Source organism: Pseudonaja textilis, chromosome 1 (genome assembly GCF_049901715.1).
Source record: "Pseudonaja textilis isolate UNSWEBS1 chromosome 1, rPseTex1.2, whole genome shotgun sequence".
Classification (NCBI taxonomy): domain Eukaryota; kingdom Metazoa; phylum Chordata; class Lepidosauria; order Squamata; family Elapidae; genus Pseudonaja; species Pseudonaja textilis.
Genome location: NC_141990.1, coordinates 171,070,886 through 171,083,856, shown reverse-complemented (window position 1 = coordinate 171,083,856; position 12,971 = coordinate 171,070,886). Strand labels below are relative to the sequence as shown.

Here is a 12,971-nt window from a genome sequence, read left to right as displayed (position 1 = left end):
AAACATATGTGAAGAGAAATAAGGGAAAAAATAATTATGGGGATTATATGTGTCTTTAAGGAAGTATGATATTTAATTGAAAAGAAGTGTTAAAAATGTTAAGATTTTAATGATTATTAATGATAGAACTGAATTGGAATGGAATGAGGGTTTATAATTACATATATTTATAATTTTTTTAAAGAATATAGTGTGTATTATAAGAATGTACCAGCAGAATTCGATTGGAAGTTATGTATTATGTATTATATTGAAGGTCATAACCTTAAGGTATATATTGAAGTTTAAATAAGAGCTGAATGGATGTAATTAAAAGATATAAAGGTGTCATTCTCCAATTAGTAACTACAGGAGAAAATTTGTTTAATGAGAAAAGATAATATGAAATTGAAACAGAACAGACAAAAGTATAAATATAATGATTTGAATTGAGATGCGATAATCAAAATAAAATTGAGAAAATTAAAAGAGGGGAAAAACTACATAGAAAATGTCGAATAGTATAAGATATGGAATAGAATACAAAAAGGAGCACGAAATTGAGTTTTGTGTCTGTATAAAGAAGTTCAACCCAGGACCATGCTATTTTCAAAAAAGATGTTTTACTTGTATTTTGTATGCGTGAAAATCCAAATAAAACTTTATTAAAAAAAAAAGAATTTGGTGAAGTAGCGGGACTTTAAAAAAAAATGAAGATATTAACCAAAAATATGATGGATAAACAAAAAAAGGAATTAGAGAAAAATTTAGGAATGCAGGTGGTCAAAAAAGCAAAATATCTTGGTATTTGGCTAACATCAAGATGTTCCTCAATTAAAGAAAATAATTATAATAGATTAATGACACAGATACAAAAGAAATTGGAAACATGGAAGAAACTCCAAATTTCATTAATGGGAAGAATTGCAACAGTTAAAATGACTGTACTACCAAAAACACTATATCTATTCCAAACTGTACCAGTGAAATTAGACAAAACATTTTGGGGGGAATTAAATAAAATAATAGCTAAATTTGTTTGGGCCAGGGAAAAGTCTAGAATTAAAATGAAATTGTTGCAGGACAAAAGAGAAAGGGATAGCTTTGGACTTCCAGACTGGGAGACACACTATCAAGATACCAGAAAGATTCTCTTAAGTCAAGATTTCTATATTTGGGGAAGCAGCAGGATCTTTGAAACTATGAAAAGCCCAGCTGAAATGTCTTTACAATTGTCTTCTTTTGAATCAAGGTATTGGCAATTTTTTAAAAAAAGCAAATGTGGTGATGTAAGTTGTAAAATACAAATAATTATTCTGAAAAGAAGTTCATGACAATCAAAATTACCTTTGCCAGACGAGGGATTGTAGTTGGAGAATTCAAATGACTTAGCTGTCCATAAATATTACTGCCCCATGCATATACCTGCAGAAAAGTAGAGATAAAAGCCAGTTTAAAGTAACCTATGCCAGGGTAAAATAAAATAAGAGTGTAGTAAGGTAAGAAAAAGTCCATCTAAAATATCCTTCCACAGGGGTAACTTCCAGATGTGTTGTATTACAATCCCTCTCTGGGTTTCTCAATCTCATATCTGGGATTTTGGTTGATTCCTTGTAGTTTCTGCTCTGGGGGGGATTTCAACCTCCATGTCCTTTGTGTGGCTGGCAGTAGCCCAGCAATTCAAGATTAGCATAGACTTTTCCCATGCCATAACTACTGGCAGTGTAACTCACAAAATGGTGGCCATAAATTGGATCTACATTACTCCCATAATTTATTATTTATTTATATCCCACCTTAATTATTTTTTTTACAAATAACTCAAGGCGGAGAACACATCCAATATATTCCTCCTATTTTTCCCAAAACAACAACCACAACCCTGTGAGGTGAATGGGACTGAGACAGAATAACTGGCCCAAAGTCACCCAGCTGGCTTTCATGGCTAAGGCAGGACTTGAACTCAAGTTCTCCTGCTTTCTAGCTTGGTGCCTTAACCAGGTTGGTCCTTATCTGAAGATGGAGAACATTTCTAGAAGTCCTTTGTCAAAATATGATCATTTTTTGGTCACTGAGGCATGAGCACCTCTAATTTCCTCAAGGTAGTAGGCCCAGACTCCTGATAAATCCGATATGTTTGAGGAATTACCAAACAATCAGATAGATTTGGTTGAATATCGAAATCCTGAGTAACAAAATTGCTAGATATGATTATCCCAGAATTGTCACTTCCTACTAACTAATCCAGAAATGCTCTTTGATTTATTCTGGGACAGAAAATGGCAGAAGAACTGCCCAGAACAATGGCCAAAAAAGGGGGAAATGAATAATTTATAATTCATTATAAATAATAATTTTACTTATTCATGTCCAACCTATAGCATTATAAGGCCAATTAACCATTACTATCTTTCTATCAGTCTTGTGCCCTTGCAATGCTGCCATGACTCTGTTCAGGATGACCTGTCCCTTTGGGGAATTAAGAGGCAGATTAATCGGTTTTTAAGTATTGTTCAAAACTTTGCAAATAAAGTCCCTCTCTCAGCCCAAGCTCTCTCATATTACTGTGGCAAAAAATAAAAGGAGGGTCTTTCGTATGCTACGTTATGCTCCTGAATAAAAGGAAGGATATAAATACAGAAATAAATACATAATTTCACTCTTATAGTCCCCATCAATGCTTAATCATTCAGACAAGAAGAATTAAACCCTAACTGGCCCAGGCCAGAATCTGTATGAACAAGTACTTCTCATACAGTTGGAAAAGACAAACTAGAATGAGAAGCACCTGTTCACTCAGATTCTGGGCATCAATGGACGTGCTTTCAGTCTCAGTTCACATAAACATTTATAAATGTATCTATACAAAAGGTATCAATACTAAAAACATAATGTTGAAAGGAAATCTGAATATGGAGTGAGGCACAGAAAACACAGAGTTTGACCTAATGAGTGAAGCTCCAGATGTGAGATAAGCAAGCAGCATTTATTTTCCTACCTGTGATTTAGCTGTGAGTGCCAAGGAATGATGGCCACCAGCAGACAAATGAATTACTTCCTTACCATCAAGACTTTTTACACACAATGGTTGGAGCCTGCAAACCCACAAAATGAAATCAAGATCCTCAACTTACAGAAGAAATCTGCACAAAGTATTTTTCATAGGAATGCAATGATCAATTTTCACAATGCCAATACAGACGACAAATTGTTTTGTTATGATCAAGATGGCACATATATATTGAACCAGTCATTACAGAGTGAAAACATATGGAGATAATTCCAATTAGGTTATAGTTAGCGTTGTGTGAGCAAACATTAAGCAATGGATAGAGAGAGATTTCTCCTGCTTTCTCCCTGTGGCATCTCCAATAAGCCCCACACATCATACTCCATGATAGATGAACAAAGAGAACTATTTAAGAGGGAATTACTGCTTCCTAACAAAGGAAAGCTTTCTCTGTATATATACTCTTACCGTGGCAAGATATCACCATGTCCCAGTTGCCCATCTTTTCCTTTCCCCCAGCTCCACACCTCAGTTCGCAGAGACGGAAGAAGTGCATCAGCTTCACCACTGTATGTAGGTGTCAGGGCAACTGTCCTCATTTTGGCTCGTCCTACCTTCCTCAAAAGCCTTGGAGAAACTTTAAGTAAGAGAAGCAAGAATAAGCTGTTAGAGCATAATGATTATCTATATCTTTGTTCAACTAAATATATTATTTGCTGATCCTTAAAAGGCAGATTCACACAGTCTTTTTAGCAGGTCTAAATGCTAAGTATTAAACTGAGAATGTCACCTAGGTAATTTGTTATAAGCACGATATATCTTTTCAATTGACTTTGAAATAAAAGAGAAATGATGTACCTTCATGATGTTAATTAATTCTGCCCATTATCAAAAATTCTTAAAATTTGTAGTGCTAGCCATCATTCAGAGTACATAAGGTAGCTATTTTCTATAAAGTTACTAATGCTTTTTTGAGGAACAAAATTCTTATCTCAAAGAAGACATCATATTCCTTTTTAAAAAGCATTCATAATTAGTCTGCACCTTATACCGATTTGACCCTAAACTGGAATCCAGTTAGCTAGTCTAAAAACAAAAATAACTCCACCCACCAAAAAAAGGAATGGTGGATGTTTTCATTAGATGTCTATATACAAGTTTAGGGCTATGAGGTTTGAGCTGCATAAAAATGACTAGATGGCAGCAAAAAGATACAGAAAATTCTTTCTTGCTCTCTAGAACTTTGCACTAAGACCTGGTAGCTGCTGAAAGACAAACTGTATCAACAGCTTTATTTCCATACAGGCAGTATTTTGTAATGTGTAGTATAACTGGGAGGAGTTTGCCCATTCACTGGTAGGAGTGGCCAGTCACAAGACACCTATTTACCAGAGGACAAACTGATGAGTTAGTTCCCTGACATTTGTTCTAGCCCTCTAAATTCTATCACTTCAAAGTACATCTATTCTTTTAGGGTAGCTGTACACAATCCTACAAAAGCAGCTATAGCAATCCATTTTAATTTTTTTGGGCGCCCAACTATTTTTGAAATAAAAATGATGCCAGAGGTTAGGATACAGCCATGCCAATTTTCTATGATTCTTTTAATTAAAATAATATTTATATCTATTTACAATATGGAATACAAGATGGTTACCATCTGATAGATGATGCCTATATGCACACTGTTATCTACTGGACAATTTGCCTAATGATGGCTTGTTTTTGAAAGCTCCTTTTTGCGAACAGAAAGGAAACCTGTGCCTAGTGGTAGAATTATTAGTTGAATGATTTATTAAAATGTCTGCTCATGCTTACTAAATTGTAACAGAAGGTTCCCGCCTATATACTTGAGAATAATGGAAAACATTAGGGAATGTAGTAAACTCACAATGAACAAATTTTATCAAAAAATATCTTGGTGTGAGTATCAGAATATTCATGTTCAGAGGTGTTACTTAATTGAATCTGGACCTGACCAATTTTTAGTTAAAACATAGTTGGGCACTGTACAAACATAATAAGAGATTGTTCGCCTCTCTGCCTTAAGACTACAGTACACCAATTTCCAGAAAAATCAGTCACCGGGGCAAATAATACTTTTCTAGAAGTCACAATCAAGGATTCTAGCATTACATAAGAGGCAACTATAAAGTGGCAGGGCTACCATGTTGAATGATAAAAATCATTCATGTTCTCTTTGACTCAAAAGGACACAGCAGTGTTTTTGGAGACATGGATTGTACAACTGATGAATTAAAAAGAGAGATTTAAGACAGATCTTATTTTTAAATGGGATGGGTCCCTGCAGATAGGTAAGCATATACATATAAGCAATAGAGAAAGTAATTTGAGAAACTGATTTTTAAAAATATAAATTTAAACAGCTTGAAAATATTTATTCCGCTGAAGAATAACCTTTTTTCTACATATGAGCTTCAAAAACATTTACAAAATAAAAGGTCTAAAAAGAATTATTTTTATTAACGGTGCTAATAGCCTATCTTCAAAATCACATACACAAAGGTAACAACATCTTTTAGGGTTTTCCAAATCTTCTAATCTTAGGATCTGCTTCTAAAACAAGGTGTTATACTGAAGGGCTGACATTTAATACAATCTGCCATTAGAAGCCTGTACATTCTTTACACTTTGGTGAAACTGGATGATAACATCCAGGAAGGAAAATCCTGGAAATCGACTGAGCATCTCACCTTGGGAGAGCAAACCAGGCAAGGAAAGTCTTCGACATATTCCTTCAGATTCCTCTTCTCTAATATCTACCAAGCTGGAACTTTTTTTGCCTTGCATTGATTCCAGCTTGACTTGCTCTTCCCGGCTGTCTTTCATTCCATCAAGGACTGGAGAACTTCCACTAGGTGGGGATGCTGTGCAACCTGGAACTGGGCCATAGAAGTTCATTACCTTCTTCAGAGATGAGGCTCCGGCTTCATAAGTAGCAGCTACTCTTACACCAACTGCAGATGCACAAGAAACCACTAGGCTATTAAGGGCAGATGTATCTGGGAGAGGTGGGCCAGGGAGACAAACGAGATGATCCTCTTCTTGAGACTGCTAAAAATACAGTAAGCAAATCCAAGAATCTATTACAGCACAAATGCCAACTTTATAGATAGTCCAAGACACCTTGTTTTATTACAAATATATACAACTGATACTGAAGATGAGTTGTTTGTCTTAGCTTTGTTTAAGAAAAGTGACCTATAACCAGAATTTTTTTAAGAGATAGCAGAAAACTGTTTATTCATATTCAAAAAAATTGTCCAAGGGCATTGAAATACTTGTTGCCTTCTGTATGAAAAGCTTGTTATATTTCCATAAGTGCAACTCTAAGTCTACATGTCAGACTTGATCAAAGTACTAAGTCTGGATAAATAGCCTAAAGTGGTAATCCTTCCAATTAACTGCTTTCTACTTCTGTTTATTTCAGTAATAAAGTGGTCACTTATTAAGTAACCAGCACATGCTGCATTCCAACAAAAGTACTGCACCTTTCTCTTTACCCAAACAATAAACCATACAACATCTATGATAAAGTATATGCAAATACAACTGCCATTTTAAAATTTAGATCTGCATCCTTTTATTTCAGTGTTTTCCTAAGCCAATTCAAATCATGGTTTTTCCTGCCCACTTTCCCCTACATTGTTTAATTGTACACACGCAGCTCCTGCTAGAAAAAAAATCAAGTTTTTAAAAGATAAAGCAATAAACAGGGTATCTTTCATAAAATGGTGCAGTTCTGAACACATTATAATTGGAAGAATCACTTCGATTTTATGGTCTAGTTGATGAATATTATTAACATAGGTGTACACTGTAATTGAATGCTTTTGTTGTTGTTTTAATCATTTAGTCATGTCTGACTCATCGATTTTATAGGCAAGTGTTCTCTCCATGCTATCCTGTCAAGCTAGACTGTTAATCACAGAAAAAAACATCCCCAATATTAACTTAGTTCCTAATTGTAAAATTTAGCAACAATAAGTTTTTTCAAACAGTACCAAAGTTTTTGATTTTTGAATTCATCATAAAATATAAATTAAGTACTAACCACATTAAAATACTGTTCTAGTGGCTGCATCTATACATTGCAGTTAGAATTCTTTCAGAAATCTGGTTCTTTCAGAATTTTGGTTTTACGGTGAATGGGTAGCCTACTGATACACAACACCTGGCTTCTACTAGCAGATGTGAGTAAATAAGTTATTTTACTTAATGTTTGTTCAATAAGAAGTTTTGTTGGATGTGGAAGAAACCAATTTCCTGCCTGCATGAAGCTAAACAAGTCATGAAGAAAACCATCCTGAACTTCAGAAGCTCCCATGTGAAAGAATAGTTGATACAAATGCATCAAACACACTGTTCATTCCGATGTCTAAATAATTCTGATTTACCCTGACAATTGAGGACAGTTAACAAGCAGTACCAACCTTACAAAAAGGACAATGAATTCAGATGAGCAAGCATATGATATGGACCATTTTACATTTATATAATCCTCTCCATATCCCATTGCCATTAAACGCTTCTATCATAACGATGAAGGAACAGAGAATTACAATGTTGATCAGAAACTGGGGGTGGGGTGGGGTGGGGGAGAGAATCTGAAGTCCTTTATTCATTCTTCTACTGCACTGCTATATGGTTTTGGTAATTTTAAGAGAAAAGTGAAATATCTGTAACAAGCATGTCTCTGGATAAACCATCCATCTGAAGAGAACTTGGCTAATAGCAAAAAGCACACATTCAACATTGTTAGTTCCTGATAAGCTGAGATCACAGTTCAGTTGTAGGCATTGCTTGGCATTGATTAGAGCAGGGGTGGGCAATTAATTTCTGTCGGGAGCCACATGGAAAATCAGATCTGCAATCGAGGACCGAACCAATTTTATAAAATGCCATTTAAAAAAGCCGCCTCCTCCAAGCAGCCTGCCCGCTCGCCAGGCGGAACCCTTCCCGCTCCTCGGCGGGAAGACGCTCCCGCCTGCAAACTTTGCCTTTGTAAAATTTAAGCCTGGAAGCCCCTGAAAAAAAAGGGGGATCGGCGGGGACTCACCTTCAGAGAGGTCACACTCGAAGGTGATTTCGAACTCCCAGTCGAGGCCTTTGCAAAGTTCTTCTTTTCTTTCCTACCCCGAGAGCGCTCCGCACTGTTTTGCAGCTTTGGGGGCCACGTGGCGCAGGGCAATACGCCACGCCCAGCAATTTTTTTTCAGGGGCGGGCCAGATTGGACAGACCAACGGGCCGGATGTGGCCCGCGGGCGGTAGTTTGCCCACCCCTGGATTAGAGTTTAGCAGTTTTCAAAATCTGAAGCATAAAAATTACAGGGAAGATTCCATCTACAGTACTAAAACTAGGTTTTGCTTATAACAGAAAGTTTAAACTAAGCTATTTAAAAGCCCAGTTAATGTTTTACAACAAAACTATAGTAAACTATGGTAATATAAACCCATGAAACTTTCTTGTTAATTGTACATACTTAGATTGTAATAAAAGAATCATAAAGAAAGTGTTGATATTATTCCAATAACCTACTCAAATATGGCTAGGAACTTTCTGATAAGGTTTTACCCAAAGCTGGGGAAGCATGGTGATTATAAATGTGCTATCCAACACAGCTCACTTGAAATTTATGTTTTTAAAGGCCATGTGAAACCTGTCCCTGATTTTACTAGATTGGGTAATGAAATTTCTACAAGAAAACAACCAAACTCAGAGAGTACCAAGGACCCCTTATGTGAAATTCTTTTCTTACAGCCATTTTGACCTTGAGCTTTTATGAGAAGTTTTAAGATTTTTGCATGCACATAGCATAACATAGAAAGGAAAAAAAGTATGGCCAAATAAATGCATATGGATACCTGTTCAGGTTGAGAGCTGCTTGCATTTAATGAATTATCTGAAAGGTTCGTCAAGTGTTGCTTTACTGCTGTTTTGTCAGTGATCAAAGTCTTTCCTGGACTAGAAATGCCACTGTCTTCCTGTCCATCATTGTTCAAAAATATACTTGCTACATCATACTCTGCCCCAGGCAACATCTGATCTTCTGAAAGGGTTTTCTGACAATCCTCACCTTGGCTGCTTGTTAAACTCTTTCTTTCCAAAGTTTCTAGTGATGAACAAGACATGCGATTCTCTGACTGAGACTCAGTCAGTACAACACCCAGCGGGCAGCAGTGGCTATCAGAGATGATGACGTGGTCTTCTTTATCAGTCATGGTAATGAGAAGTTGGCTGCAGTGATTGCATCTCTCTGGGAGAGGTTTTAAGTCTTGAATGGGGAGGCACTGTACCAGGGCCAAGCTGTGATGGGTCCCACAAGCAATCTGAAGCACCACACGCCCTGCCAGGTATTCAACTTTTTGAGGCTTGGTCACTGGAAAAGTATTGGTTATAAGGCCTAGTTGACAGCCACTTCCCCATGCCCATATCTCTCTGCTTTGTGAAAGTGCCAATGTGTGCTCCTCTCCACATGACAATTGCAAAATCCGAATTGGCAAGAAAGGTCCAGCTTCGCCATCAGAAATGCTGATGGGGGTGGGTTCTGGCACAGTAGTCTTATTGGCCACAGCACACTGACCGGCACAATTCTCCCCCCACATATACACCACTCCTCCTTCAGTTACTGCTCCACTGTGAAAGCTGCCAGCTGCCACTGTAACAACATGTTGTCCACTCAAAGTTTTTTCCAGTGTGGGACAATTAATAAGAGACTCTTCTAGCCCAGGTCTCCAAGATAGTTTTCCAAAACTATAGACTTTGCCATCTGAAAGAAAAGAAAGTTATTCACGTTAACTTCAAGTTTCATTACATATAATCGGAGAAAAAAAGAATTAAGTGGTAACACACCTTGAACATAAGGTGCAACAGCTCCATAATTAGATGAGTTAGTTATTTGAGAAGACAAACTTATAGGAACAAAACTGCCCACAAATCAAGGTCCTATCAGTAAACAAAATAAACACAGAACTGAAGCTGTGTTTTGTCACATTCCAACACTTACATTATACATTTTACACCACAAGGAATCCATGAGAGCATTACAGTATAAAAATTAAACTTTATTTTTTTAAAAAAAGAAGGTATTAATATATTTCTGACTTGCTCTTGTCAACTAAGAATAGAGATACAGGTACAGACATTAGAACCTTGCCTAAATGAACTAATATTTTGAATATCAAATTAAAACTTTTAAAAATATATCTAGTTGAAAATTTATCTTGGTAGAATTTTAAAACTGGCTATTTTCCTCTAAAAACAAATGTTTCTTTAAAATCCAACATTCATACCATCAGACAAAAGTACACCGTGATTTTCTCCAAGTGCTGCCTGCAACACTCTTTTTCCAGTCCAACCAGGAAGTCTTTCAGGGGTAGGACAATAGGAACCAGCTTGCCACACATAGACCAGGCCTCTTTCTCTTGCTCCTTCTTGGGCTGCTAAGCTAGCATAAATAGGAAACAGTGACACATTTAAAATCCGGGCATATCAGAACTGATACAAGTGATGTATTGCACGTGTCATAAGTGTTTTGAATTTATTTACTTAGATCAGGGGTGTCAAATTGGTAGTCCGCAGGCCGGATGCAGCATGCACAGGCCACGCTCACCCCAGCTCCGCGAAGGGGGAAAAAAGTTGTGATACATCAGGTGACGTCAATGTGATGCAGTGAGTTTGACACCCATGACTTAGATGCAAATCTACCCCAAAAAGCAGTTGGGTTCTCAATGTTCTGATATTGGAAAGAAGTTTAAGAAAATCCAAGGACACATTTATAAAATCTTAGAAAAATTTAAGATATCTAGAATACTTGTTCCTAAGATCTCAGCCACTTGTACAGATAGAATATGAAAACTTGTGGGGGTAGCTGTCCCACAAGGCAGGTTAATATTGGGGATATAGGCCAGGAATTTCAGGCTCAAATCCCTACTCAACCCTAAAGATCCCTATGATGCCAGGCAAGCCATTTTCTATATCCTCAACTTATTTGTAAGATTTGTTGTATATCTTGCCTAGAGATAACTTATCAATAAGCTAACAGAAGATTATTTTGAAAATAAATTTGATGAAACAGAGCACAAGTAAAAATAAATAAAGTTTTCTATTTTAAAAAAAATCCTCTGAACTAGACAATCCTACTGTTCTCCTTCCTGGTTGGTTTTAATGTATTATTTATTCATTCATTTAAATTCTATAGCTTATATTTCTCTATTATATAATGTCTCCAATTCTAACAATAATCTTCCTTGTCCTTTGATCTGAAATTCATTATAATTTTAAAAAGTACATATAATAACTAATATTAGTTTTATTATGCAACAAACTTTAAATTTATTACTCAGCAAAATACTATTTCAGTACTCATACAGCCAAACATATACATATACAAACTGATAAGAAATTTAAAAAAATCTCAGTTCAGTACCCCAGGTAGTTGGGTGCAGAATTAATACATTACAGAATGTAATTCCAATGGTAGTTATAGCAATAGCAATAGCATTTAGACTTATATACCACTTTACAGCACTCTTTAAACAGTTTACAGGGTCAGCATATTGGCTCCAATAATCGGGGTCATTTTACTGACCTCGAAAGGATAGAAGGCTGAGTCAACCTTGAGATGGTGAGATTCGAACTGCTGGCAGCCAGGAGTCAGCAGGAGTAGCCTGTATTGCATTCTAACCACTGTGCCACCATGGCTCATGTTATGAATTATGAGACTTTTATATATGAAGTGTAAAATTACCTTTCTTCTTTTGAGTCCATCAGTCACTGAGAATGCTCCATCACCAAGTTATTCTCCTTTGAAATAATAAAGGGCCTGTGTGGCAAATTGTTAAAAACAAAACAAGCTCAAGTGAAATTCAGGCAGAATGGAGCTACATACCACAAAGTCTAATACAGTCAGTAAAGAACTACACAAAAGTGTAATGATAAAAATATCCATTCTATGATATTCTGTTAAAAAAGCAATTTACAAATAAATGTTCATTATACCAAGAGTTATCCCATCTACTTTGAAGAAATGCTTCAAAGCCTGTTGTCTTCAAGGCAGCTGACAACTTCAGCCAAACCTGCTAGCACTGCTAGGAGGTGTGAAAAATATATATTTGGCCTGCTACAACAGATGATTAAACAGTAAATTTGTGAGCATTCAAAAAACGGTGCATTGCTGGGAAAGAATCAATCCCTAAATACAATGGCAGCAACAGCTTATTTACATTTCCATGGACTAAAAATTTAAAACAGGTGAAGTGAATCAAATTTACATCACGGCATTTATGAAAGTATGAAATTGTCATATTTTATTTCAATTAATATGTATACCGATATTCCTCACTATATACCCGTATTTATATATAGAAGCTCCAATTGGCTAGCGTATCAGAAGTAACATGACTTCCCTACACTTCAGGATGCAGGTCTTCTTAATTACAAGCTTAATGCTTCCAGATATTATGCAAGATGTAATAATAGCTAGGTGTAAAAAAATGTAGATAGACGCATACAATTCTTTTAAGTATTTACTAACATATCACCAATCAGTGACACATAAAACATATAGTATATTTTAACAATTAAGTACAGACTCACTTTTAATACATATAAAATACCTACCATAATGTCATGTTTATGCTTTTTCAATTCTCCAAGGCCTATTTAAACATCAGCCTCACTCCCCATCCAAGTCAGAGAGTTCACTCAAGAGGATGGATCAGACTCAGTAGGCTGAGAGCTTCTGATTCCATGTAGAATTCCACAGGAGCAAAAGACAATATGATATTTGTCCATTTCTCCTCTAGTTTCCAAGACAACCTCCCCCCACTCCTTTAAATCTGCCCAGGAACACTGGGGGAAGTGCTACTAAGAACTGTAAAGATCTATGCACATTAGCATTCATTCCACTTTCCACAGGCTGCAGTGCTGAGCTAAATGTCACTGAGGGGATTCTCCTG

The 12,971-nt window shown here is 36.3% G+C and overlaps 1 protein-coding gene across 4 annotated transcripts in view; it reads right to left on the bottom strand.

Moving 5' to 3' along the window:
* The window catches only part of ALS2 (alsin Rho guanine nucleotide exchange factor ALS2), a 76,460-nt gene that overhangs the window by 54,951 nt on the left and 8,538 nt on the right, over positions 1-12,971 (bottom strand). For 2 of the 4 annotated variants that reach the window (XM_026696758.2, XM_087919677.1), the window contains exons 2-8: positions 11,762-11,836; positions 10,305-10,459; positions 8,877-9,781; positions 5,704-6,064; positions 3,458-3,626; positions 2,978-3,074; positions 1,327-1,404 (exon numbers count right to left, since the gene is read on the bottom strand). In XM_026696758.2, coding sequence (XP_026552543.1) covers positions 1,327-1,404; positions 2,978-3,074; positions 3,458-3,626; positions 5,704-6,064; positions 8,877-9,781; positions 10,305-10,459; positions 11,762-11,781 — 1,785 coding nt within the window. In that variant the 5' untranslated portion in view covers positions 11,782-11,836. Of the gene's footprint in view, positions 1-1,326; positions 1,405-2,977; positions 3,075-3,457; positions 3,627-5,703; positions 6,065-8,876; positions 9,782-10,304; positions 10,460-11,761; positions 11,837-12,633; positions 12,757-12,971 lie in introns of those variants that run through there. The other 2 variants (XM_087919678.1, XM_087919679.1) reach the window with 2 other exon arrangements.